Source organism: Macrotis lagotis, chromosome 1, assembly GCF_037893015.1.
Source record: "Macrotis lagotis isolate mMagLag1 chromosome 1, bilby.v1.9.chrom.fasta, whole genome shotgun sequence".
NCBI lineage: Eukaryota > Metazoa > Chordata > Mammalia > Peramelemorphia > Peramelidae > Macrotis > Macrotis lagotis.
Genome location: NC_133658.1, coordinates 755,817,138 through 755,843,617, shown reverse-complemented (window position 1 = coordinate 755,843,617; position 26,480 = coordinate 755,817,138). Strand labels below are relative to the sequence as shown.

The 26,480-nt window shown below is 42.2% G+C and overlaps 1 protein-coding gene across 1 annotated transcript; it reads right to left on the bottom strand.

Annotated features, from left to right (window-relative positions):
• Positions 1-10,933: 10,933 nt before the first annotated feature.
• Positions 10,934-25,224, bottom strand: RPUSD4 (RNA pseudouridine synthase D4). The gene is made up of 7 exons (XM_074216378.1): positions 24,948-25,224; positions 20,422-20,587; positions 14,905-15,106; positions 12,937-13,030; positions 12,714-12,858; positions 12,205-12,302; positions 10,934-11,608 (listed from the first exon to the last, which is right to left on the bottom strand). The coding sequence occupies exons 1-7, from the start codon at positions 25,134-25,136 to the stop codon at positions 11,408-11,410; spliced, it is 1,095 nt and encodes a 364-aa protein (XP_074072479.1). The 5' UTR covers positions 25,137-25,224; the 3' UTR covers positions 10,934-11,407.
• Between the last annotated feature and the right edge of the window lie 1,256 nt (positions 25,225-26,480).

Here is a 26,480-nt window from a genome sequence, read left to right as displayed (position 1 = left end):
GTCCTCTTGACTACAGGGCCGGTGCTCTATACACTATGCCACCTAGCTGTCCCCTCCAATCTTCTTTCAGAAAGAACAATTGTGCTTTCCACTCACTGGAATGGACTTCAGAGGTCACTGAATTGAACCTACACATAACCCAAAATACCTTCTAAAGAGAGCATCACCAAAGTAGTGTCCAGTCTCTCTACTCAACTGCCTTCAATGAGAGATTTCAAAGAGCAAGAGGCCCAAGGAAGACTATTCCATTTTTTATACAGCTCTAATTGTTAGAAAGTTTTTCCTAATATCAAGTTTGCCTCTCTTAAATGTCCAATAGTTATTGATTGGTTGAGAGAGTGTCCTTGAGAAAAGCCTATACCATACCACAATGCAGGGAAAACTCTCCTATTGTCTTTTTTTTGGGGGGGGGGGTTAACCCTTTCTAAGGTCCAAAAACCTACTGGAGCAAAAAAAAAAAAAAAACCCCAACAAACAACTGGTTCAGAACTCTGAACTTTTATTGAGGGATTGTAATGCAATGCCCCCCGCCCCCGGCAAATAAAGCCTTTCCTCCCCACCCCAGTGTCAAGTATCTGAAGTCACTACCAGTACTAAGGGCTCCAGACTGACTTCTGGGCAGTCCCTAGGGGCTGAAGGGGAAGAGGGTGATAGGGGGCAGCTCTTTCGGAAAATAATGAGGCAATTAAAGGAGTCAGAGAACAGTTCCAGATGTGCCATTTTACTGCTGAGATAATGCCCATATAATGCTAATAAATATGCACTTTGGGGAGAGAGGCTGAACACAGCTGCTGCAGCTGTCAGGCTTCTGCTATTACCCGACTTCATGGTTTTGAAGTCAGCTGGGTTGGGCTCAATGAAGTTAATTCAATGGCCCATGCCTGGGTTCACTGCCCTTTGTCAGGTATCATCCTAGAGCAGAGATTTTTGATGGAGACAATCTCAGGAAGACTTGGCGATGGGGCTGCAGAATTGAACTATTTCCCTGCCCATCTCTAGGTAGCAGTGGGGAATGAGGAAAAGAAATCTGAGGCTCATGTTTTTCAATAGTTTGTGCTCTCTTGGACCTTTCCCACCAGCATTCAAGTTCCCTAGTGAAAGCCACCTGGCTCAGCCCATCCATGGGAATGGCTCCCACCAGCCGGACTGAATTCCTTTGTAGTCCCTGGCAAATTAGACTGGGAAACTGACCTCCTGGCAGACTGTCTGGGTTGGCATTAAACCAGATGAAGGTTTCAGATGAGTGGGCAGGGACAGGGAGGCACTAGGCCAGAACCCCTGGCCCATCTATCCATTTAGTTCCAAGAGGCCTCAAGGCACCATCTTGTCTTCTCAGTCCTGCTGTCAGAGAGAACTGATCATACTCTAGAACTCAGGTGTTGTACTCCTCAGGAGGAGACTCGCCATAAAGACTATGGTCCTTGTCCTTGACTCTCTAAACTGCTTTTCCTTCATTCTCCCAAGGAGCCCCCAGCTCCCCCCTTTTTTATCTGGCATCTCTCCCAGGTGTCCTGGGCTGCTTGGCCTCTCCAACAGATGGTAGAGCTGATAGCAGCACTGACAGGTCTTGTCACAGGCCCTGGGGGCCTTATTAGTGCTGGGAAGGTGAGGACAACTTAATTCAGTTCCCTAGACCCTAGCTGCCTGCAGCTGCTTGGGGGAGGGTATGGGGCAGGGGCCAGGCCTGAGCAAAGAGCCCTGAAGCTGGCGACCAAGTGGGGCAGAGAGGTGGTCTGGGAGCTCCCACCTGTCTCCTTCCTCTATTCTCTCCCAGCCTGCCCTTCAGAAACAAAGATGCCAGTGTTTCTCTCTCCTCTGCCCTCCCATAAACCCCAATCCTTTCTCTCAGTTGTCCTTCCAACTTTGACCTCTCTGTCCCCTTCAACTCCCCTTCCCCTAAGCCAGATAACAGGCCCTGATGGCAGATAAATTGCCCTGGGATGAGTGATGTCAGGTACTGATGGAACTTGCTTGGATGAGAAGGAGGTGGAAAGGGATTTCCCTTGAGATATGGATATGGACACAGGGCCACCATTCTTCTTTAGCTTACCAGAGTTGTGGGCAGCAGAGCTGTCAGTAGAATCAAGATTTCTTCTTGTCAGCTCAAACTAGGAAAATAAGTCTAACATCCCCCAGCCCCACTCCCTGCCCTGCACTGAATTTATCACTGAGTTAAAAAGGCAATACAATGTAAAGAATATTGGATCTGGAAGAAGAGGAAGCAATTATAAAGCATTTACCATGAGCCAGACATTGTGCTAAACATTTTGCAAGTCTTGATCCTCAGAATAACTCATATTATTATCTGCATTTGACAGCTGAGGACATTGAGGCAGTACAGTGACTTGCCCAAGGTCACACATCTAAGTATCTGAAGCTATATTTAAACTCAGATCTAAGTGCCCAGAGGCTCTGTCATTTATTTATCAGTTGTGTGACTTTGCCAAGTCACATCCCTTTAAGCCTCAGTTTCCCCTTTTGTAAAACAAGAAGGCTAGATTACATGGTTTCTCAAGTTCCTTCCAGGATCAAAATCCTGCCTTTTAGAACAGCCCATGAACTCCTGCCTCCTTTCTTCTCCTTCCCTGAGATCATGATCACTACTTGGCTCCCATGAAGAAAATTATCTGAGCAAAGGGGACATTTTGATGGGCAGCTGGCATTGTCTCCTGAATCCTTGATCTAACATCAGTTAGATGGGTCACGCAGTTGGGTGACAGGTATCTCCACCCTACTTCCCAGAGACTCCCAGCATTAGCTCCTCAGCTCTAACATCTTGGCCAATGAAAACCTCTTTAAGCTGAAACCTTTGCCTCAGCTTCCCTATTTGTGAAATGAAAAGAAATTTTACACTTCTCCTTTACCTTTCCCAAACAGGACTACCACTCAAATTGGGTCCACGGAAGGTACAGAGGTAGGGGGAAATTATCTGGTTTCTTTACTAGGATACAGGATACCTGGAACACAAGACAACTGAGCCATATACTAGGAGTCCTACCCCACTTCTCATTTCTAAGGCAGGGCTTTAAGGCCCTGACTGAACCTCTGATAATCCTGGTCTTCCTTTTACTTTTTCTTGACATCTCTGTGTAAGGGGCGAACACATGAGAGAAAGATGAGAGAAGGGAGGAGGTGGGAGAGGTAGGAGCATGCAGGGCAAACCCAGTTTATACTCCAGAAGAAAACTAAGAAAAAGCCTTCTGGAAAATTCTGTAACTCTAGACAGGAAAAAGGCCAGACTCATGGCTGGGCTGAGCTGAGCAGAGCTGGCAGCCGTTCAGGGTTTGGATGCAGAGAGGCCCCGGTGTATGAAGGGGAAGAATGCAGAGCACTCAGGATGCCAGCAGAGAAGGCACCTAGAAGGGGGCTCCCTGCAGCCAGGGGCTCTCTGGCTGGCTTTCCCTTACCCACCATCCTTCTGTCCTCTCAGCTTCTGTCTGTTTTCTCTGTTTAGGGTGTCACATAAGAGGGATAATCATCATAAAATCAAATGAAAGATGAGGAAGAAGCATCTTTGGACCTCAGCTCCATGCTCATTCTTAGCTTCTCATTACCACCCCTCACTTTTACTGGTTGCCAGTCTCTCTGCTCCCCAAACCTCCCCTCCATTTCTCACTCCATTGTTTTCCTAAACTATTGTCAGAGTCAGGCTCAGGGCAGTGATATCCCTGGAAAAAGAAGGTGATGGGGGAAGCAGCCCGATATAGATTGGAGCTGCTAGACAGGGAGTAAGGCTGGTGTGCTTGGTGGGACCCAGAGGCTGGGACTGAGAGAAACTGGCCAGGGAAGACAGGAAGATAAAAGGGGTGAGGAAGACAAACTGGCGTCTCCCCCCATCAGAGGTCTGAGATGGAAGAGGAGATTGTCTCCAGATCCCCCTTCCCCGGGCCTCCATGTCCTGCTCCTTTCCTGACCCCTGCCGTTTAGATCAAAGTGGGGACCCTTCCCCATGCTCCACCCCTTAAATTGAGCAAGGGCTACTACTCACAAGACCTCAGTGGCTGCTGATGGACAGATGGTAATCGCTTCCTGACTGCTGAAAGGTGTTTAGGGCAATGGTTCGGCATAGCCTCCCTTCCCACAGGCCCCAGCCAAGCTCCTCGGCAGGGATATCTATATGTACCCTATTACAGACCTTGCCTGCTTAGCTCTTGCAATCTCATCAATTTTCTGAAGAGAGGTTATTAAGTGAGGGGTCCATGGAATAGCTTTTTTTTTGGGGGGGTCACTGAATTTGGATGGAAAAAATGGCTTATTTTCACTAATATCTAATAAAATTAAGCATTTCTTTCAATTACAAATGTAGACAATAAAATGTTTTTCTGCAAAATAGTGCCATACTGCCTAAAGAGGTCCCTGACTTAGAAGAGGTCAAGAAGCTGTTTCAAGCAAGAGTTCTTACTGGTTAGAGTTTGTAAAACCTTGAGGAGTGGACCCATGGAACCAAATTAGGCTGCTTCCCTTTAATAATTTCACACACTTATCTCCCTCTCTCCTTGTCCTGAACCATCCTCTCAAGTTTCTGAGTCTTAGTTTTTTCATTTGTAAAATAGTTAACATTTATACTATCCACCCCACAGAGTGGTTGTGAGGAGAAAGTGCTTTGTAAACTTTAAAGAGTTATGCAAACATGAGTTTTAAAAATTGATATTCTGACACAGGGTCTGACTATGGTGGTTAAAATAAATGGGAAAGGCAGGCAAATGGAGGAAGGAGAGGAAACATATTTTAAGGACTCCCTCCCTGTCTCAGAAATGGAACAACAGAATTAAATGAACAGCACTGATGGGATATTTATGTGTGATCACTGGGCTAAAAACTGCAGGAAGAAGAAAGGGATGTAGCATCCTCTGCCTTCAGTAAACTAACAGATTAACCAAGGGGCCCAGAGGTTAGGGACAAGGCAGGAAGAAGAGGAGGAAAAAAGAAGATACAGACACTAACATTACATAAAATTATAGCATTTAAAAGTTAGTAGGAACCTCTCTGCCTTAAACATGAGTCTCCTATATCTGGTTACCAACAAGTGATCACAAGTTTCTGTTTGAACACCTCCAGTAATGAGATATATAGTTAGCTCTAATTGTTGGGAATTTTCTTTTTTCTGTATCATATCAAAATCTCCTTCCCTGGAACTTCTACCAATTGGCCCTAATTTTGTCCTTTGGGACACTTATAGAACAAATCCCCTCTTTGACAACTGAATTCAGTAAATCTGTATTGAGGTCCCTTTCCTTTTAAATATCTGAAAGTAGTCATCATTTTTATGCCTCTTTTCTTCCCTAAGTTAAACACCCTTAATTTCTTCAAATGATTCTAAGATGGCATGAACTGTATAGTTGCTTCACCATCTTGCTTGCACTCTTCCAGTGACATCATGTAGTAGGTGTATGTCAATGTTTTCCTAAAATATGGCACCCAAATGAACACAAAACTCCAGATGTTTTCTGGAAGGCAAACATTCCCACAATGTGTAACCATAGAAACAACTAAAAACAACCATACAGAACACACTCTTTCTCTGTCTTTCTCTCTCTATATGTACAGCTACACACACACACACACACACACACACACACACACACACATTTATAACATTTCATCATTTTATAAAAGTAAATTGAAAATTTTAAAGACTGAATAATATTTTAAATGTAATTTGGAATAGGATTCTAAAAATGTAAATTATTATCTTTATAATATTTTAGATTTTCTGAGTCAGAATATTCTAAAATCTGAGCATATATGCACACATAGACACTAAGCATTTGAATTTTTAAGGAAAATAGTACCAGGAACCATAAAGAAAAGAGGCTATGCAAGAAGGAAGTCAGAACAGGAAAAATTGGAGCCTGCTATAGTGAATAAGTAAATAATAAGTATTTAAATAAGCCAGTTAATGTGTTAAGCACTCTTATAATCCTTGCCTCATTTGATTTTCTTAACAATCCTGGGAAGTAAGTGTTCTTATCATCTTCATTTTCCAGTAGAGGAAACTGAGGCAAACAGAGGTTAAGTGACTAGCCCAGGGTCAGATTTTAACTTGGGCCTTCTTCACTCCAGGCCTAACACTACCCACAGAGCCACCTAACTGGTAATCAAAGCATTATAGGTTTAATACTAGAAAACGACCTTTACAACTCAATTGTCTCATTTTAACTAGAATACCCTAGAGGGGTTAAATGACTTGCCAGGGTCATCCAGCTAGTAAGACTTGAATTGAGTTTAAAGGAGACAGACATGAGTCCAAAGAGGAGAGGGAAGGTTATTACAAGATAGACCAAAAGTCCAAAGGTGTAAAGAGGGGAGGGGGTGAGTTGGCATGGTGGGGAACAAATGGCTGGACCATTTGGGGAGAATTGATGGGTTAACCAGAGGGGCTTTTCAGCACTCATCAAAGACAATGAGGGAGCCTTGACGGAAGCTGTAGCTGCATCTTGCCTTGGGTGAGGTAGGTCCATGCTCCCTGGGCAGAGAAGTCCCATTCCTAGGCTGGGTTCTATGGAGTGCCTGAGGTGTCTGAGGCTGCAGGCCTGGAGATGCCCCCAGAACACTGGAAAGGACAAAGAGGAAGCCCAGAGGGGTCCTCGACCCAAGAGTCCAGCCTTCCCCCTGGCCCCCAGAGAACATGAAAACCTCTTTGGTCCTGTCCCCAGAGTTAAGGCAGCAGAGATCACCATGGGCTGGAAATGCAGAGCAGCGAAGGCGAGGTCTCTGCTCCCTCGTGACAGCACGGAGTATTGCTGCCCCCTGGTGGCCACCCCAAAGCCCACAGGCAACTTGCTGCACGGCCCGCCAACCACATACAAGGAGGCTTAATAAAGGAGGTGTTCCCCCCCCCCCCAGCATCTGGGAAGGATGATAGAGAAGGGGCACAGTAATTAGCTGTCCTATTCATTTGTGATTCGTCATATGATAGTTTCTTCTCTTGTGTTACTACTGAACTCCTGCTCAGAAGCATGAGACATCTGGTGGAAGCTATGAATCACTGGGGGTGGGGGTGGGGGTGGATAAGACACGAGGGTCTCCAGATCTGGAGACTGTATATGTGCTGTGAGCATGACTGCAGAGGGGAGGTAGGGAGCCTCTACCGACGAATGGATAGGAATGAAAAGTGGGGAGCAGTAGCTGTTGCTATGGAAACTGTTGATGCTTAGGATTGGGAGCCTCCAGGCGAGGCACGTGATAGGGATGCTGCCTGCTGTTATCTGAGGACCTCTTGACAAATATCGAACTGAAAAGGGCTTAAGAAATCACCTTACTCCATTCATTCAGCTCAGAAATGAGGGAACTGAAGGCCAGAGAGGTTGATAACCTTGCCATAAGGTCTCCAAGCAACTGTACAGCTAAGTCAGCACTAGAAATCATCTCTTCCCAGTCTCATTCTACCATTCTTTTTCTGAGAGTCAAGCAAACAATTAAGGAGAGGAAAATCACACATCATCTTACAGGTGACTGAGGTCCCCACCATTTTCCAAGTTCCCACCAGAGCTGCTGAGATATCTGTCCAAAAGATTCCAAACCAAATGAGAGTATGACCTCAATCCCAATTTAGATTAGCCAGAACTCACTAATTTATTTCTGTGTAATTTAGGAGTTGGGCTGACATTAGTGAGTCCCTGTGTCCAGGCCTCTACTTTCTTAGGTCAGAACTCCATCTGGAAAATCTCAAGTTCTCTGAGGCTGTTTTCATTTTGTTGAGATTTTTCTTTCTTATCCCAACCTAAAGGAATGTAGGATCTGGAGATGGATGGGACTTGAAAGATCATTTAGTTCAATGCCCTCATTTTACAGAGGAGGAAACTGAGACTCAACCAGATACATCTGATGCAAGGAAAAGTTGAAGAGAATTGTGAATGCAGAAATTGGGTGAAGATATAAATTGTCTACCACCTACTCTTGAGATGTAAATTGACTACCACGGAAAAGGAATAGAATATTATGATTGTAACAAACAAAATTTGTAATCTTAAAGGTTGCTAATCTTGTCAAATTGGGTGGAGATCCCCATTCTTGATGTAAATCATACTACAACTGATTCATTGTTTAATGGAAAATTTGTATCCTGATCTCCGTAGGCTTCACCTTCTACCTAATTCCCTGTCCAGTAAGAGAAAGGGAGTTCACCTTTTGCCCTCTGGATGAAAGGCAAGACATAAACCTGGGTTGGATTCCACTCAGGGCTATGGTTGTTGCTTAGCTGTTCTTTTATCTCTCTCTCTCTCTCTCTCTCTCTCTCTCTCTGTCTCCCTCTCTCCCTCCCTCCCTCCCCCTTTCTCTCTACCTTTCCCTTCCTATGTGTTATAATATCTTTTAATAAATTTTATTATCACCATTGCTTTCCTGAGTCCGAATAATGATTTCTCACAGGCAGAGACGAACTCAAGTAGCCAGTGGCTACACATCAACTTTGCACATCTATAACAAAGTTAAATTAAGGTAGATTTTATGTGTGGGGATGACAAAACAGAAATTCCACCTAAATAAATGAAAAGCTTCCTATGCAAACCACTGTGAAGAACAACATTCATCTTGAACCCTAAGTTTAAATTTGGTTAACATTATTTGATAATCCTACATTCAACTTTAATTTTTCTAAAGATAATGAGATTATATTGGAATGAGTCCTTCATTCCCTAATGCAGAATTCAATCCTACCACAGAAGCTTTAGTGGGGTTTTTTTTGAATTGCTGGGTTTTAAAAAAAAAATTGACACCAGGTGGCAAATCTTCTGGTGATGAGCATCTCCAGACACAGTACAGGTTCTCAGAAGAATGGCCTAGAACCCATGACAGAGAGTATACTTGAAGTCATTCCCTTTAGGAAGACCTCTTGTCAGAGAGTGTTGAATTAGTCACTTCCACACCACAGGGAAGCACCAAGATAAATCAATTCTTTCAAATGGTCAAATTTAAAAGTTAAAGAGTCAGGTCTAAATCTCTTCTGATTCTTACAAGTGACCAAATCTTTAACCAGGTGGATAAAATGTTGGCCTTAGCCAATAACAGGAAAACATAAAATCCACCCTCAGACACTAATCTGTGTGATCCTGGGAAAAATCACTTTTCCTCATCTTAGCTTCAGTTTCCTCATCTGTAAAATGGGAATAAAAGAGTTGTAGTGAGGATCAAAGGAGATAACAAATGTGAAGCACTATGTGAAATTTAAAGTGCTATACAAATAATATATAAATACCAGCTATTATTATTTCTTTCTCTGAGCCTCAGTTTTCTCACATGCAAAATGAGGATAATCTGTCTAGACCCTAAAGAGTTGTGAAGCTCAAATGAGATCAAATGGATAAAACATTTTGCAAACAATAAAGTTCTATGTAAACATTAGTTATTGTTACATTACAATTATCCATTTCCCAAGTGCTTCAATCCCTTATCTCCCTGATTTAGGGATTTTTTTCCCCCTCTGCTCCCTATCATGCTCCATTAAATTCCATTCCTCATATCCCTAGGATGTTCCATTTCATCAACTGTTTTTCTCTGCTTTTTAATACCTAGCTCTCCCTTTCTCACAGGATGCTGTTTCTGTGTCCCCAGGTCTCACAGTGCAGTGCTTTTATTCAGAAAATGACATTTTATTTAAGATTCCAAATATGATCAGAAATTAAGCAAATATAAAAGTATATTAGTAAAATTAAAGCCCTCTTCTATATGTTAGACAAACAACTCTGAGCAATTATGCACTATGGTAATAGGCACCATGGAAACGGTGAAGAAAGGAGCTCAAAAAGAGGTTTGTCTTAGTGGCATACTGAGAATATGGAACAGCTGCACTGGGGATCCTTTCTCCCCACCATGCTACCACTCCCCCATCCCTTGATTCAGCCATGAGAAATTTGAAGTATATTTGGCTAAAAAAAATGAGTAGACTATAGCTAGGACTGAATGAACATATAAGCCAAGAGAATTTCCATTCCTGGAGGAGTTCAAGATGGTTGTTTTCTTTCTTCAGATCCAGAGAGGAAATCTGGCTTCCAAATCAGATTCAATCATGATAAAAAGAAATAGAAATACCCGCAGAACAATAGATTTGCACAATGAAGATTGCACATAAGCAGCAACACCACCTTAGTACCGAACAGTTAAGTTCTGTCATACCTATTAACTAATTTGAAAAATTCCTTCCACTGCTCCTTGGACTCCACATAACTCCCAGGTCACCTTTTAATTCCTTTGTTTCCTCATTATTCCTTACTGGGAAAGTCAATATTCCACCTTTTCCTGAGTTCTGTAGTCCATAATCGCTATTCAAACAGTGTTTTCTCCACTATTCTTTCACCATACATAAGAAACCATAACCCCTCTATCTTTCAGTGTGTATGAAATCCCCAAAGTAGCACATAATTTGAAGGATGTTAACAAAAGAATAGAAGTTTATAAGAAGAGGGGAGTGACTGATCCCTTTCAAAATAGTTCATGTCATCCAACAAACCCTACAGGATGAGTGAGCAACCTCAATTCTGTTGTAAATCTGTGGATGAATTATAGAAGCCATTCCTGCATTTTCTTTCACTGTCTCTCTATGAAAGGAATTCATAACAGGACAGCAAATACCAAAGACAAAGAACAGGGCTGTAATTAGGAAAAAACCAGATGATCAGAAAGGGAAGGACCTGGGGCTCAGAGCCTGAAGGACAGCAAGATGAGCTGCCATAAGGAAAGACCATGAAGCTCATACTTAAGGCCTTAAATCTTACACCCTAGTAGTCATCAAAGTAACCTGGGTAACTGGTAAGGGTGGGATCCTTGTTGCAGAAATGGGAAGTATGTGACCCCTAAGACTATAGGGGCCATCTAAAGGATGCCACATCATGGGGACACTTGAGAGGCTGCATAAAACTTGTTTGTCCAGCACAGTAGACACAAGTTAATCCATAATAGGCAATCAAGCATAAGAACTCACCTGGTGAGTAGCATATAATTTCAATAAGAATTTTATTATAGGAAAAATATAGCTCTTTTCTTGTTTCTGTCCTTGGGGATTACTTGTATTTAATTCTCCCTATTTTATACCAGTCTGCCTAGCTTAGTTGAGTTCTTCTGTTCCAGTGAAGTGGAGGGATAATACAGACCTTCAAAACCAGCATCTCCATAGCATGCTGACCTTATCAGAAAGTATGCTTTGTTACAGAAGAGAATCTGAAACAATTGAGATTCTGTAGCCCATCACATCTAAAGTCCCTTGTACATTTGGATACTGGATTCTAATTCCACAGAAAGTCAACCCAGACAGCAGCTCCAAGGAGGACAATGAAGTCTTCCTCTTTGAGAGTCATCTCTTGAACCCACTTGCTTCACAGAATACCAATTCCAAGGGAAGCAAAGCCAACGGCCCAATGAAAAATTGTCCAGGTGTCCTATACTCTTTTCTCTTTAGTCTCTCACTTTAAGCTCAGTCTTTCTCAGGGATTTGCAATCCTAGACGTGATAAAGAATTCTTAAAGAAATGGGGGAGCTTGCAAACCAAATTAAGTTCCTGACTTTCAGAGTCCAGAGGAGGTAGGATCAGCTGCTGAGCATGCAGGTGGAGAGGAAGGTAACGGGTCTTTGTCTTTTCCAGGCCCAGTTTCTTCAGGATGCCAACAGACAGCTTCTGTATAGGGGAAAGAGAGGCTCTTGAAAAGGATGGAGAAAACACATTTTCAAGTAGCAGGAAGGGATTCTGAAGACACTTTAAAACCTTCCTATGAGATAGAGCAAATATTAGGCTTCTTTTATTTCAAACTACATTTGGAAAGTAATTAGATATAGCTTCAAGGGCCTATTTCCATAAGTCATAACCCATGGGAAACTTTCATTTGCCACCAGCCTGGCTGTGAAGATTTCAGAAAGAATAGGTTCTACTAGTCCTGCTGATTTTTTTTTTTTTTTTGGTTCTTCAGCAGTGGTAAGAAAGGTCCATGAACTTTCAGAAACTCCAAATTAAAGGTGAGAACAAATGAAGCAGAAAGGCTTTCCTGATTAACTCTATACAAGCTCTTCCTTGCTCTGACCCACCATGCTCTGCCTATGAATTTTTATTACTGTCTAAAACATCTAATCCTCCGAACATAAGCTCCCCAAGAGCTGTTACAACCTGTTCTCTGTTCCCCAAAGGTCCAGTCCAATATTTAATAACAAAAGGGCACTTTATAACCCTTTCACAAAGAACAATCTATCTTTCCCTTTTTGTGGTGCAGACCCTCTTACCTGGGGTGCCAACTTGTTCCAGTCAGAATATTTGTGATCCCCAAGGACTGGACATCCCAATCCAAAGGCTAGGTGGACTCGAAGTTGATGCTTTATCCCTGAAAAATTGAGGAAAAAGAAAAACAGATCTCCAGAAAATCCATCTCAAAGCCTTGGTGTATGTGTCCTATCTTCTTATTAAACAGTGAAAACCCTGAGTACACAATGTCTCATTTACCTTACATCTCCCCCAATTCTAAGTCTGTGCCTTGCAATTAGAGCTATTAAATATTTGTTGAATCATATTGAATCACCCTGAACACCCCCCCAAAAATGCCACAGACTGGTCAGTGTGCCTACAAAAGCAGGCCTATGAGGATTCTCACAATGGGCACTGGACAGAGCTCATTGGTTCACTATACAGAATGTCCCATAAAGGGCCTAAAAAGCTTTAGTAGCTCAACAACTGCACTGAGACATTTTGAACTATTCCAGTTTTGCTAACTCCCCCTGGGATGGCAAGACCTCACCTGTGATGGGACGCAGCTCTACAAGGGCAGAGGATAGAGTGCTGCTCAGCACTTGATATTGGGTCCCAGCAACATGTGCGTGCCTGTTTGGACGGACCTTCACGGTCTTTCCATTCTCCATTTGGTAGATGGGTGCCAATGTCATCTGAAGCCAGAGGGATCAAGAGTTGAATTCAAGGAAATGGGCTGAAAAGGAAGCTCCACACAGAAGATGGCTACCTACCTTATGGTGATGCTGCTGGCCTTGCACCTCTTTCTCGATGATAGGGATATCTATCATTCCTGCTGAAATCATGGGGACTCCCACACAGATGGCCCTATGAGGAGGGGACAGAACCCAAGCATTATATTCTAGCAGAGATGGGGGGGGGAAGCTACCAGTGCAGGTGTCTATATCTATATGACACAACAGGAAGCCTACCTGTTGTATCTCTAAAGTCTTTAGGATATCTAGCACAAAGCCAATCACAAGTTATATGGTGCAGTGAATAGAGCACTGGCCCTGGAGTCAGGAGGACCTGAGTTCAAATTCAGTCTCAGATACTTAATAATTACCTAGCTGTGTGACCCTGGGCAAGTCACTTAACCCCAATGCCTTGCAAAAAAATCTAAAAAAACCCCCAATCACAATTGGCTATTTGATAATTTTTTTTTAATGAGAAAGATAATGACAGAAGGATTACAGGGACTAGTTCCAACTTCCTTGCCAAAAATAAAACAAAAAAGGACTGTTCCTACATAGAATCCTCTCCTAATTATAGGGGAATAATCCTTTCCTCTTATCAGCTTGGGCTGCCCTAAAGAAAAAGAATATTCTATTAGTTAGGTATTCCTCAGAACAAAGAGTTCAAAGAACAGTATGTGATTTTTTTCACCACCATTGTCCCATCTCAAAGAATTCATCATTTAATATGGAATGCAGGTAGACAAGAACTATGATATTTCTGAGTTTTGATTTCCAAATGGGATATTCTTCTAGGGCAGAGCTTCTTAAGAAGGGGTCCACAGCTAGATTTCAGAATGTTCTGTGAACTTGGATGGGAAAAAAAAACCCTATATATCTTTATTCTTACTAACTTCTTTAGAAATCCCTTCAATTATTTACAAAGATGATTCTAAGAAGCGATATCAAAGAATTCACCAGACTGCCAAAGGGGTCCATGACACACACAAAAAGCTCAAGAACCCCTGCTCAAAGGCAAGGACTAAACCCTAGGAAAGACAATGGATGTGTAAAACAGTGTATCCAATATACCGAATTAAGAGTATGAATCTGTAGCAATTTCTATCCTTTATGAGGACAGTTAAGATAAACTTTCTAAAACTCTGTTTTGATGAAGAGAAAAGACTCATTCACTCCAAACCATTCACAGCTGCACTTTTGGTGATGGTAAGAAAAAAACAAGAAAAATTGGGTGTCTCACAATTTGGAAAATGTATGAACAAACTGTGATATATGAATGTACTGAATATTTTTGTGGGACAAAAATATATTTGAATTGACGACAAAGAATTCAGGGAATTTTGAGAAAATGTGTATGAAGTGATAAGCCTAACAATCATAAGAATAATATAAAGAAAAACAACACTAAAAGACATGAAAAGAGAGATCAATGCAAAAGCCAAATTTTAACCCTGAAGGACTGATAAAGAAGCATAAACCTTCCCCCTCTTGCTAGAAAAACAGTAGTATATTAGTTATTAAAGAAAACTAGAAGGTATATTATGTGAGAATTAGTCACTCCATCAGTCCGTTTTCTTAGATGAATAGGAAGGATTCTTATGGGGAGGAGAGTAATATGGGAAATGATAGTAATAGACTATAATAATTTCCTTGAGGGGGAAGAAACATTTATACACACACACACACACACACACACACACACACACACACATTTGGGTTTTTTTGTTTGTCAAGGCAATCGGGTTAAGTGACTTGCCTAAGGCCATGCAGTTAAGTAGTAATAGTGATTAGTAGTTAGTAATATTAAGTATTTGAGGCTGGATTTGAACTCAGGTCCTCCTGACTCCAGGGTCAGTTCTCTATCCACTGTGCCATCTAGCTGTCCCAACATTTTACATTTTTGGTGTCTACAACGTCTTGCTCACAATGAATACTCAGAAAATATTTGCAGAATGAATGGACAAAAATTCAGTCCATCTGAGTTAACTTTCCCAGTATTTCTTTTACCAGTACTTCTTTGCCACCTGTCGAGTTTTAAATAATTCTTGGACTCGGTGAGCCATCTCTTTGTCCCGTGCCAACACCATCACTCCTGTTGTCTCCTTGTCTAGGCGATGGCAGAGGTGCAATGGTTCTGCTTTGTGGCCATATAACATCTTAGCCAAAACAGGTAAGATGTCAGTGATACAACTCTTGACCTCTGGGCCACCTGTGAAGAGAGCAAAACAGAAAGGACTGAACAGTCAAAAAAAGGATTCTGTGAGAAGAGTCTTTTCTTGGAAGGGGATTAAAAAAAAAGACTGTTGTCCTTAGTTGTCAAAGGACCCTAGGGGGAACAAGTAGCATTCTCTTCACTCTACCAAAAGCTACCAATGGCTCTTATCTTAGGGTCCTCAATTTGGGAAGGAGAGGGAGATGGGAAAAGAGGGTGACTATACTCAAGAAGCCAGAAGATTGGCAAATCCTGTTGGGAAAATGTAAAATCATTTTGCTCCCTGTTCAAAGCTCTAGTTTTAAACCTTCATGCTATTCTTAACCAAACTCCCAACCTTTTAAATTATACTTAAAAATTACCTCCCTTAACTCCAAACTAACTCATCAATAACTACTTATCACTCAGTTTGGTCTCATGTGTTCACCCATCAGCTCTATGCAGACAACTCTGAGATTTAGATATACAGATTCAGCCTTCTTCTCCAGAACTTGAAAAACAAATAGCAAATAGCAAACAGCCTCCATTTGGGAGCACCAAAGGTACCTCACATCTGACATGTCCAAAAAAAGAAATAATTTCTGCCCTCTACTCTCTTCCCAAACTTATTGCTCTTTAATGTTCCAACATCCTTCCAATCACCCAGATACGCATCATCTAAGTTATCTTTAGTTCCTCCCTCTCCCTTATATCCAATTAAGTAGTTGCTATGTTTCATCAGATCTAATTCTACAATATACCAGTCAATCAATAAGTATTTACCAGACATTGTTTTAAATCCTGGGAATATAGAAAGAGGCACAGAATTCCTACTTTCAAGGAACTCAAAATCAGATGAAGACAAGCAACAAACAACTATGTCAAAACAAGCTACATAGAGGAAATGATTAATGGACAAGGAAAGACACTAGAATTAAGAGATGCTGGGAGAGGTTTCCCAGAGAAGGTAGAATTGAAGAAAGCCAGGAGGTAGAGATGAGAAGGCAGAGACATGGAGGACAACCTGAAAAACTGCCAGGACCTGAGAGGTACAGGAGCTTGTTCGTAACAGGTGCAAACACCTGGTGGTTTCTGAAGCCCTTTGCTATTTGGCTCCAGCCCACTTCTGAAATTACTGCAATCAAACCAGCCCATTTTCTGTTCCTCACTAAGAGCCTTCTGTTTCCTGTGTCTATGCTTCTATCCCTACCCTAGAAGACTTTTGTCATCTCTACCACTTCCATCCTCTAGCTTTCTTCAAAGCTCAGCTCAGGTGTTATCCATGTAAGCCCCTTCCTGACACACCAGGTGCTAGGAACTCCGTCTCCTTGCCCCCTCCCCCCCAATTATTCCATATATGTTTTGTATTTATTTCTCTGTTTATGCAAAATTGTGCTTGCCCATAGAACATATGTTCCCTAGAGGCAGGGGCTATTCTGTTTTCATTTTTGTATCCCTAGCAACTGACACACAACACCAAGCAAACAGCAAGTACTCATTAAATGCTTTTTTGAGTTAATGAATAAATTCATTTAAACCCTCCATACTAAATCTCAAAGAAAGTCTTAGAGGTGCTCTGGTCTATACATGAAGGAACAAGGTGCATGGATGCAGAGTGACTTGGTTCAGGTCTTTGCTGCCTCTCATCAGGTGAGGCTTACCTGAATATCTTTTGCATATTTTTCATGTCTCTTGGTGTAAGTATGCCTTCATATCCCATCTTCTCCCATTAGATTGTGAACAGTCTGTACCACTCGTTGTGATCACTTATGCAGGGGTTGGTATTCAATCACTTAAATCTGACTGGCTCAGAGATGACTAGGGAATTAACTTTGTCTGATGTACAGTTGCAATGGATATTCTCCATTGTTGCTCTAACCCTGGGAGAATCTCACCATCATGAGAAAAGTTTCTAGTCTATCTTAAAATAACTGAGGTAGAGTTAGAAAGGGACAGGGTACCAGGAAATGTGGGTTCTGTGGCCAGACTGGTATTATATGATGTGCCCTCTCTAGGCTTAAAATATCCCCTATTTGTAAAATGAGTGAAGAATAGCAACAATAATAATAATATTAACAATAACTAGAATTTATACAATGCCTCCTATATGCCAGACATTGTCTTATGCACTTTATAAATAATATTTCATTTGACTTTCACAATAATCCTAGGAGGTAGATGCTATTTTTATACCTATTTTTCCAGTTAGGAAAAGAAAAAGAGAGTGCCTTGCCCAAGTTCACACAGTAACAAAGTGTCTGAGATCAGATATAAACTCAATTCTTCCTGACTCTTAAGTCCAATGCTCTATCCTTGTATTATCTACCTGCCTCTTTTTATTATGGTTTTATTTCACTAAGTATTTCCCAATTACATGTAAAAGAAATTTTTAACATTCATTTGTAAAAATTTGAGCTCTAAATTTTCCTTCTCCTTCCTTCCTCCCCCTCCTTGAAAAGGCAAACAATTTTATATCTGTTGTACATGTGAAGTCATACAAAATCTGTTTCCATGTTAGTCATTTTGCAAAAGAAAATACAGACAGAAAAGAAAACTAAAGAAAGTTAAAAAAAAAAAAGGATGCTTTGATTTTCATTCAGACTCCATTGGTTATTTCTCTGAAGGTGGATAGTATTTTCTAACTTGAGTCCTTTGGAATTGTTTGGATCCATTGTATTGCTGAGAATAGAAAAGGCATTCACAGTTGATCATCATACTATATTGCTGTTACTGTGTACAATATTCTCCAGGTTCTGCTCACTCACTTCAGTTCATGGAAGTCTTTCCAGATTTTTCTGAAACCATTTTGCTCCTGCTTATCATTTCTTATAGCATGATAATATTCCATCATAATCATATACAACAACCTGTTCAGCCATTTCCCAGCTACTAGGCATCCCCTCACTTTCCAATTCTTTGCTACAACAGCAACAACAAGCTGCTATAAATAGCTTTGCACACACACACACACACACACACACACACATACACACACACACACACACACACACACACACACACACACACACACACACACAAACAAGGTTCTTTTCCCCTTTTCTTTCATTTCTTTGAGATACAGACCTAGCAGTGGTACTATGGAGACATAGAGTATAGCTCTTTGAATATAGTTTCAAACTGTTCTCCAAAATGATAAAAAAGTTTACAATTTTACCAACCGTGATTAGTGTCCTAATTTTTCCACTTTCTCTCCAGCATTTTATTTTCCTTTTCTCTCATGTTAGTCACATCTGATAGGTGTGAGGCAGCATATCAGAGTTGTTTAATTTGTATTTCTCTAATCAGTAGTGATTTAGAGCACTTTTTCATGTGACTATTAATTGCTTTGATGTCTTATGACAATTGCCTGTTTATATTCTTAGACTATTTGTTAAGTAGGAAATGGCTCTTACTCTTATAATTTTGGTTTAGTTTCCTAAATATTAGAGAAATAAGAGAAACTTGCTGTAAGAATTTTTCCCCTGTTTTCTGTTTTCTTTTTAATTTTGGCTGAGTTACTTTTATTTATACAAAAGCTTTATAATTTAGTGCAATCAAAATTATCCATTTTACTTTCTATGATCCTCTCTCTTATTTGGTCATAAACTCTTCCCTTCTCCAAAGATTTGACAGGTAAAATTTCCTATGCTCCCCCAATTTGCTTATGATATCACTCTTTATGTCTAAATCAGGTCCAGTTATTCCTTCCACATCACATATCACAGGTCATCATAAGAAATTAAATGGAAATTTGGGGGGAATTCTGAAGAAGCCACAGATGACATGCAAAAGCCAACAGATAATGCAGACCAAAAACTTAACCTAAATTTTACAAATAAGGTACTCTAAACAAATACCCCATGAAAGAAAAAGAAAAAAAAGTCAGACTTCTCTAGTACAAAAAGAGGATAAAAAAATTTTACATATATTTCCTCATTAGGAAGGGATAACTTTACCTATTTTGATCTTATTTTGGTATACAGTGGGAGATACTGGTCCATAACCTAGTTTCTGACAAACTGCTTTTCAGATTTCCCAGCAATTTTTGTCAAATTGTGAGTTCTTGTCCCAAAAGCTGGGGTCTTTCAATTTATCAAACACCAGATTATTATGGACATTTACTACCATGCTTTGTATACCTAATCTATTCCATTGATCTACCACTTTATTTTGTAGCCAGAACTGATTGTTTTGATGACTAATTTGTAATAGAATTTGAAATCTGTTACTATTTTGCTACCTTCCTTCATGGGGTAAGGGACACTAGCTCAAGTTTTAGGTTTTTCACACCACTGTTTTCTGAGCTAGTTTGGGGGTTTGAAAGGTTTTGGTTCTTCCAAAGTGGTGTGATCTCAGGAAAAGTATGACTACTGCTCTCCAGGTCTTCACTCTGGTCCTTTCTCAAGAAGGATCCTTGATCCCTTGCAATTGCAATCATTATTGTTCCTTAGGGTGCCTGTTCCCTTGGGACTAAAAAATAACATGGTTCTTCAGGGTCCTTAATCCTTGAGGACCAGAAGTGAGACTGTTTCTAAGGGTCTTTGACCCATTCTGACCAAAACTGATATTCCTTAGTCCTCTTGACTGAAAGTTCTTCTCTCCTCCTTTGTACTATGAACTAGAAGTGGGAATAGCTGGTCCTGTGTCCAGTGCTAGAACAGGGATCCCCTGTAATTTCTTATTGATCAACTGCCAGGTCCCCAACTATCTCTGACTTGAAAGTTTCTGAAGCTTCTTCCATCACCACCACCAGTGTTTCAATCACAAAGCCTTCAGGTCAGCCTTCATCGCCATGTCACAGATCTCTCTTTCTGACCTCCTAAGTTGCTTTAAGTTAGAAAAATGTTTTACTGACCTTTTATTGGTTCAGCCCATCCAGAATTCAATCTAAATTGCTATTTTAAAGTTGTTTAAAGGGGGAATGTTGAAGTGCTTCCTTTACTCTGCCGTATAGCCTCTGTCCTGCCCCCCCCCTCCCCCCCAGCCCTGACTTGGTCTAAGTTCCTTTCCACCTTACAAAAACTTTAGGCATCCTCTTCATGAGGCCTTCTCTGCTCCTTCTACATTAAAGTATGTTAGTGTTCTCTCAAATTTTTACCAAAACACATTGTTTGGGTGTCTCCCTAATTCTCATCACTCTCAACTTTTTATCATTCTGAGATGTGTTATGTGCTACATTCCCTAGCCCAGCAGAATATAAATTTCTTGTGAGAATGAACTGTGTCATTTAAAAAAATTTTTGTCTTCCCAATACCTAACACAGAGCTTTGTAAATAGTTGGTAGATATGTCAACAATTCTGTTCTATTCCCCTTGTTCTTCTCTGATCCTTACCATGCACAGGGAGGCCATATGGCTTGTTAATGACAACAATATTCTTGTCTTGATGCAGGATACCTCTCTTCAGGGCCTTAGATAACACATTGGGGTGAACATTCTGTAGTTGCTTTGTGTACCGTTTCAACTCCTGCACTCTCCTCTGAACAGGGTTTTTAGGTACCTGTGAGAGAAAAAAGACATGATTCACAATGGCCCTAACCCTCTGCACCAAGACTTAGGGAAGAACTGGGACTGGGACATATAGCCAATAATTGGAAAATGGCTAAATATATTGTGGTGGATCAAAATAAATGGGTATAATTATACCATGAGAAATAACAAATACTAAAAAATATAACCAGAGTAAGATACTAACCAATAACAACATCTTATTCTACATGTAAAAGTTTCAGAGTTTCTTAAGCATCCCTATGTTAGTCCTTTAAAATGATAAGATCTGTCACTAAAAATGGACAAATGAACATACCGCTGGAGGAACTGAGTCCTCCAAATCTTGACATTTTCACCATAAAGCAAACTAGATGGCAGAAAGAAGTTGTATCTAAACAGAAGGTAGGTTCATAGGTTCTCCATGAAGAGGTCAATAAAGGAGTGGGGCATGGTCTTTTATCAGATATCCCAGGGTAATAAGAAACATTTCATGCAGTATTGCAGTTCAGAGAAGTATTTGAAAGAAGACCACTAGGAGAATAACTGTACAATTTACAACTAAACATCAAATGAAGAGGACAAGGAATTAGAAAAATTCACAAAGAATGAAGACATAAATAAAAAATTAAGATGAAATTAAGAACTTAATGTGTACAAAGCATATGCTAAGAGCTATAAAGACAATTCTTGTTTTCAAGGAGCTCACATTCTGATACGGAGAGACAATATTTAAAACAGTTTCTTTGGCAAGTAAGATGGAAAGGCTTGTTAGCTTTTAAAGTACAGTAGGAAAACAAATGGTAATGCATCTTCTTTTATGTCAGTTGCATTGATTAAACCATATTCCCTTCTGATGTTGAAACATTTGACAGCATCAAGGACTTTAGCCATAAAGAATTTTCTTTTCTGTATCTTTTTGTCTAGGGGTTGCTCCCTGACACAAAGGCTATGGGAGCTAGGCAGAAAGAAGGGCTGGTAATATGGGGGCACTCTTATTCCAAGTGCCTCAACCTGCCTGTCAATAGGGGTTTTTTTTTGTTTGTTTTTGTCTAGGGGTTGCTCCCTGACACAATGGCTATGGGAGTTAGGGAGAAAGCAGGGCTGGTAACATGGGGGCACTGCTATTCCAGAAGCCTCAACCTGCCTGTCAATAGTAACTGGCAGGTGGATGGTATTGGGGGAATCTCTTTTTTTCTTTCTATGATGGCTGTGGAGGCTAAGTCAGAAACCAGTATTCTGAGGGGCACTGCCATTCCCAAGCTTCTGGGCATGCTCTACTAGAGTCTAGAAGCAAAGGTGCCTGAGGTCATGGCAATAATCTGACATGCCTGGAACAAGCCATCTCTTAACTCTTCCTCAAGATTTCCTTGCTATCTCAGCTGGGTCCAGTTCCCTGCCCTGTCAGTGGGAAGAGGTGGTGATCAGGATGGCAGAACCCTTCTCCACAAGGTTTCTGCCTCCTGGGATGGTGGCTCTTGGATATAACTGCCTGTTTGTGGCAATGGTTTTCCACAAAGGTTGTACCTATTTATAGGTAAATAAAAAGCAAGAAAGACATAGAAGATATACATCTATATCGGTATGTAGGTTATACATATATTTACACAGACACACAGACACAGACACACACACACACACACATATATATGTATATATGCACATCCATACACAAACTGTGGGTGTGGAGAAACAAAGTAGTCACATTAGGAAATGATATTTGAGCTTAATATACCCCATAAATTAAATCTATCAGTCAATCAAAAAGCATTTTTTTCAGTTTTTGTAAGATCCTCCCCTGTGATGAGAAAGTGAAGAGGGTTTGGAATTTGATTTGGCCATAGTGAATTTGAGATACTTATAGGACATCCTGATTAATTAGTTTGAAGAGTGACAATAAGGTTTGTAAACCATTGTTGGCTGAGTGGAAGAATGAATTGGTTGGGGAGGTTTAAAATAGATTGCCTCCCAACCAAAAATGGGATTGAGAACATTTAAAAATGCAAAATGGATAATTTTGATTACATTAAATTAAAAAGATTTTGCACAAATAAAACCAATGGAACCAAGATCAAAAGCAATGCAGTAGGAGTAGCTAGGTGATACAGTGGATAGAGTACCAGCTCTGGAGTTAGGAGGGCCTGAGTTCAAATCCAGTCTCAGACACTTAATACTTAGCTGTGTGACCATGGGCAAGACACATAACCCCACTGCCTTGCAAACCTCCTCCCCCCCCAAAAAAAAGAATTTAGTAAATTAGGAAACAATTTTCACTGCTAATGATTCTGATAAAGGATTCATTTCTAAACTATATGTAGAGAGAGATTGGAGTCAAATTTATAAGAATACAAGTCACTCCCCAATTGATAAATGGTCAAAGGAAATAAACAGGCAGTTTTCAAATGAAGAAATTAAAGCTATACATAAAAAGTCACATGAAAAAAATGCTCTAAATCAGTATTGAAATACAAATTAAAACAGCACTGAGGTACCATTTCATACCTATCATATTGACCAATAAGACCAAAAAAAGGAAAATGATAAATGTTGGAGGAGATATGGAAAACCAGAGACACTAATGAACTGATCCAATCTTTCTGGAGAGCAGTTTGGTACTATACCTTAAGGGCAAAAAAATTGTGTATACCCTTTGATCCAGCAATACCACAGGACTATATTCCAAAGAGATAATTAAAAATGGGTAATTGACACACACATGTACAAAAATATTCATAGCAGCTCTTTTCGTAGTGGCAAAGAATTGGAAACTGAGGAGATGCCCATCACTTGGGGAATGGCTGAATAAGTTGTGGTATATGAATGTGACAGAGTACTGTAATCTGTAAGAAAACATGAGGTGGAACTTCAGAAAATCCTGGAAAGACTTGCAAAAAAGATGCTAAGTGAAGTGTATTGTATACATTGTATACAATAAAAGCAACATTCTATGATGATCAACTATGATAGAGTTGTTCTTCTCAGCAGTACAATAATTAAAGGCAAATCTAAAGAACTTATGATGAAAAATACTGTTTACATCCAGGGAAGGAACTATGGAATCTGAATGTGGATCAAAGTTTCCTACTTTGAATTTTTAAAATGTATTTTTTTATGGTTTTTTTACCTCTTGTGTTTTTTTTACTTTTTGTCTAATTTTTTCTTTCATAACATGATTAATATGGAAATACATTTATACAGTATAACCTATATTAGAGTGCTCTGTCAAGGGGAGGGGGAAGAGATAGAGAAAAATATAGATCTCTCAACTTTACAAAAAATTTGATCGTTGAAAATTATTCTTCCGTGGAGTTGGAAAAATAAATTTATTAATTTTTTTTTTAAAGGATTGCCTGGGGCTGCTAGGTGAAGCAGTGGATAGAGCACCAGTCCTGGAGTCCTGAGTACCTGAGTTCAAATCCGACCTCAGACACTTAATAGTCCCCTAGCTGTGTGGCCTTGGGCAAGCCACTTAACCCCGTTTGCCTTGCAAAAAAAAACAAAACAACAAACCCTAAAAAAAAAAGATTGCTTCCCTGCGATGAAGGAGAAGTTGAGATTATGAAATTTAAATTTGTAGTGGACCTAGGCACCATAGTTTCGTGACTTTTCTCTAGCTCCATTCAGCAGCACATGGGCATGGGAGAAGTCTGTTTGAGGTTTACTATTATTCTTTGTCAAGGCAATATTGGCAACGAGATAGGTAGCCAATGCCAAGAGACTTAGAGAAGGCTCTGAGCATCTTAGATCTCTTGTGGAGGATTTATAAAAGGCGATGGAAAAGAATGATTTGGAATGAGAAATGCATCGCTACATAAAGGGATACAAATGTTTGAAATCAATTCAACAGTTCTGGAAAACAATTTGGAATTATACAAGAAAAATGACTAAAAAGAAGAGTGCGCACGTTTTAAAAATGAAAATGTAGTTTGGATACTAGGGTGTCTTTTTCATGACTTCCAATCACATTTTATTTCATTAAAAACGTTCATTTTAAAATTCTGCTTCCTGGAATGCTGGTGTGCGTGTTTTGGGAGACGGGGCTGGATTTCATCAGGTCGGAGCAGTGACGCGATCACCCGTCCCACAGCCCGCGTGGAACCGGGGCCGACCTTGAACCCGGGTCTTCCTGAAACCACGGCTACTGTTCCCTCCACCCCTCTCCGGGGCCTCTGGGTAGATTGTCATTAAATTATTTTTTTAAACTAAAAAGAAACGGCGCCGGAGGGGCCGGGCCCGACAGCCCCGGGGCCAGGCCGAGGGGAGGCTGTGCCCGACAGTTCCCAGCCCCCGATATCCAGGCGGCCGGCGCGCTCCCGACGCCCCGCCCCGGCGCGCGCACTGCCACCTGGGAGTCGTAGTCTCGGCGGCCTCACCTCTCTCTCCTTCGCGGTCTGTTCCCGCTTCTCGGCTCGCAGCCTTTCCGCCAGCTGCTGAGCGCTGGAAGGCCGGGCCGCGGCGGCGGAGGAACACAAGCACCGGGCCGCGAGAACCGAAGGGCGCCTCCACATGCGGCCGGCGCCGCGGACCGAGAGGCTCAGGCCGCTCTTGGCGGGCGCCGCCATTTTGCCCCTCTAGGCGGGGAGCGGACGTAGGCCGCCGTCGGCGGGGTGGGGCGGGTGCGGAGGTGTGAAGGGGGAGGCCCCGGGGTCACGTGGGAGAGAGCGAGGGGCGGAGCCGGCCGGGCGGCCGGTGTGTCACGTGGGCCGCCCGGCGCTCAGTGCGGTTGCGCGGGCCGGTAGCAGCAGCTGGAGATCGGCGGCGGCGGCGGCGGCGGCGACGGCGGCGACGGCGGCGGGCTGACGGGCGGACCGAGCCTTCTCCGGTGAGTCGGTTTGGGGGCTGGCACGGGGGGCGCGCGGGCGGTCGCCGCGGGCATCGCCGGCCCTCCGGGGCCGCGTCCTCCGGGACGGCTCCCTCGGCCCCGCTCGCCGGGGGACGCCCCCGCTCCCTCCCCGGCGACCCCCCGCCAACGTTGTTCGGGGACCCTGGCTTCTCCCGGCCAGGGCGCCAGCCCGCGGGCTCCGGGGGAACCGCAGCCTCTCGGCGCCGAGCCCCCTCCCCCCCGGCCCGCGGGGATGCTCCCGGGAGCCCTTCTCCGGGCTCCCAGGCTCCCCGCCTCTTTGTCTGCAGCCCAGCCTGCCCGGGGGTGTCCCCGCCGCTTCCTGCCCAGGTTGCCGCGGGGCCCCGAAGGGCCGGCCCGCCTCGCCGCCTGCGCCCCCTCCCAGACCTCGGCTCTTGGCTGTTCCTGCTGGAGCCTGTCACGGTCAGACAGGAAAACACCTCTCCACCGGTGCCCTCGTCCTCGCCTCAGTTCTCCTCCCCTCCTCGTGAGACTGTGGGCTTTCCCCGTGCCCCCACCAGGCACGACTTCCCCACATCGGAATCCTCCCCACTCGTGCCTCACAGGAGGGAGAAGCCGAAGGGACTGGCTGAGACCCTGAAAAAGGTGTACTCTCCGGCTCCTGCCCGCTTTCCGTGGCAACACCCTGTTGTTAAAGTATTTCTTTTTTCTTTTGCAAGAGCCATAAAATATCAATTACTGGGGGGGGGGGGGGGGGGGGGGACGTTATCAACTCCTAGGCCTTTACACCAAAGGCTGCCAGGCTGGCCGATAGCAAAAGGGGAAATCCTGCACGGGGCAAAGAAATTAAACCAGAAGCTTTTAAGGTCCCTTCCAACTCTAGGATTCTGTCAAAATGTTGCCTATTCTTTTCTTCTTTTTAGCCCAAATGTTAACAAAACCCATTCATTTTGTTCCACTGTCTTGGAAATAGGCAGCTTGAAAAGTTTAGGAAGTTAGATAAACAGAACTGTAGTGTTTCTTTCTTAATCTCAATAAGGAAAGGCTTTGCTCCCCTGGGAGATGTCTATACATGTTGACAGAAACTGAGTAGGTAGGTGGGAAG

Excerpts from the sequence above, each read along its gene's own strand:
- RPUSD4 (XM_074216378.1), bottom strand. The coding sequence starts at position 25,136 with ATGGCGGCGCCCGCCAAGAGCGGCCTGAGCCTCTCGGTCCGCGGCGCC. Across the intron at positions 13,031-14,904 it reads CAGGTGGCAAAGAAGTACTG|GGCCATCTGTGTGGGAGTCC; the intron begins GTAAAAGAAATA and ends CCCTCCTCATAG. Across the intron at positions 11,609-12,204 it reads GGAACAAGTTGGCACCCCAG|AAGCTGTCTGTTGGCATCCT; the intron begins GTAAGAGGGTCT and ends TCCCCTATACAG.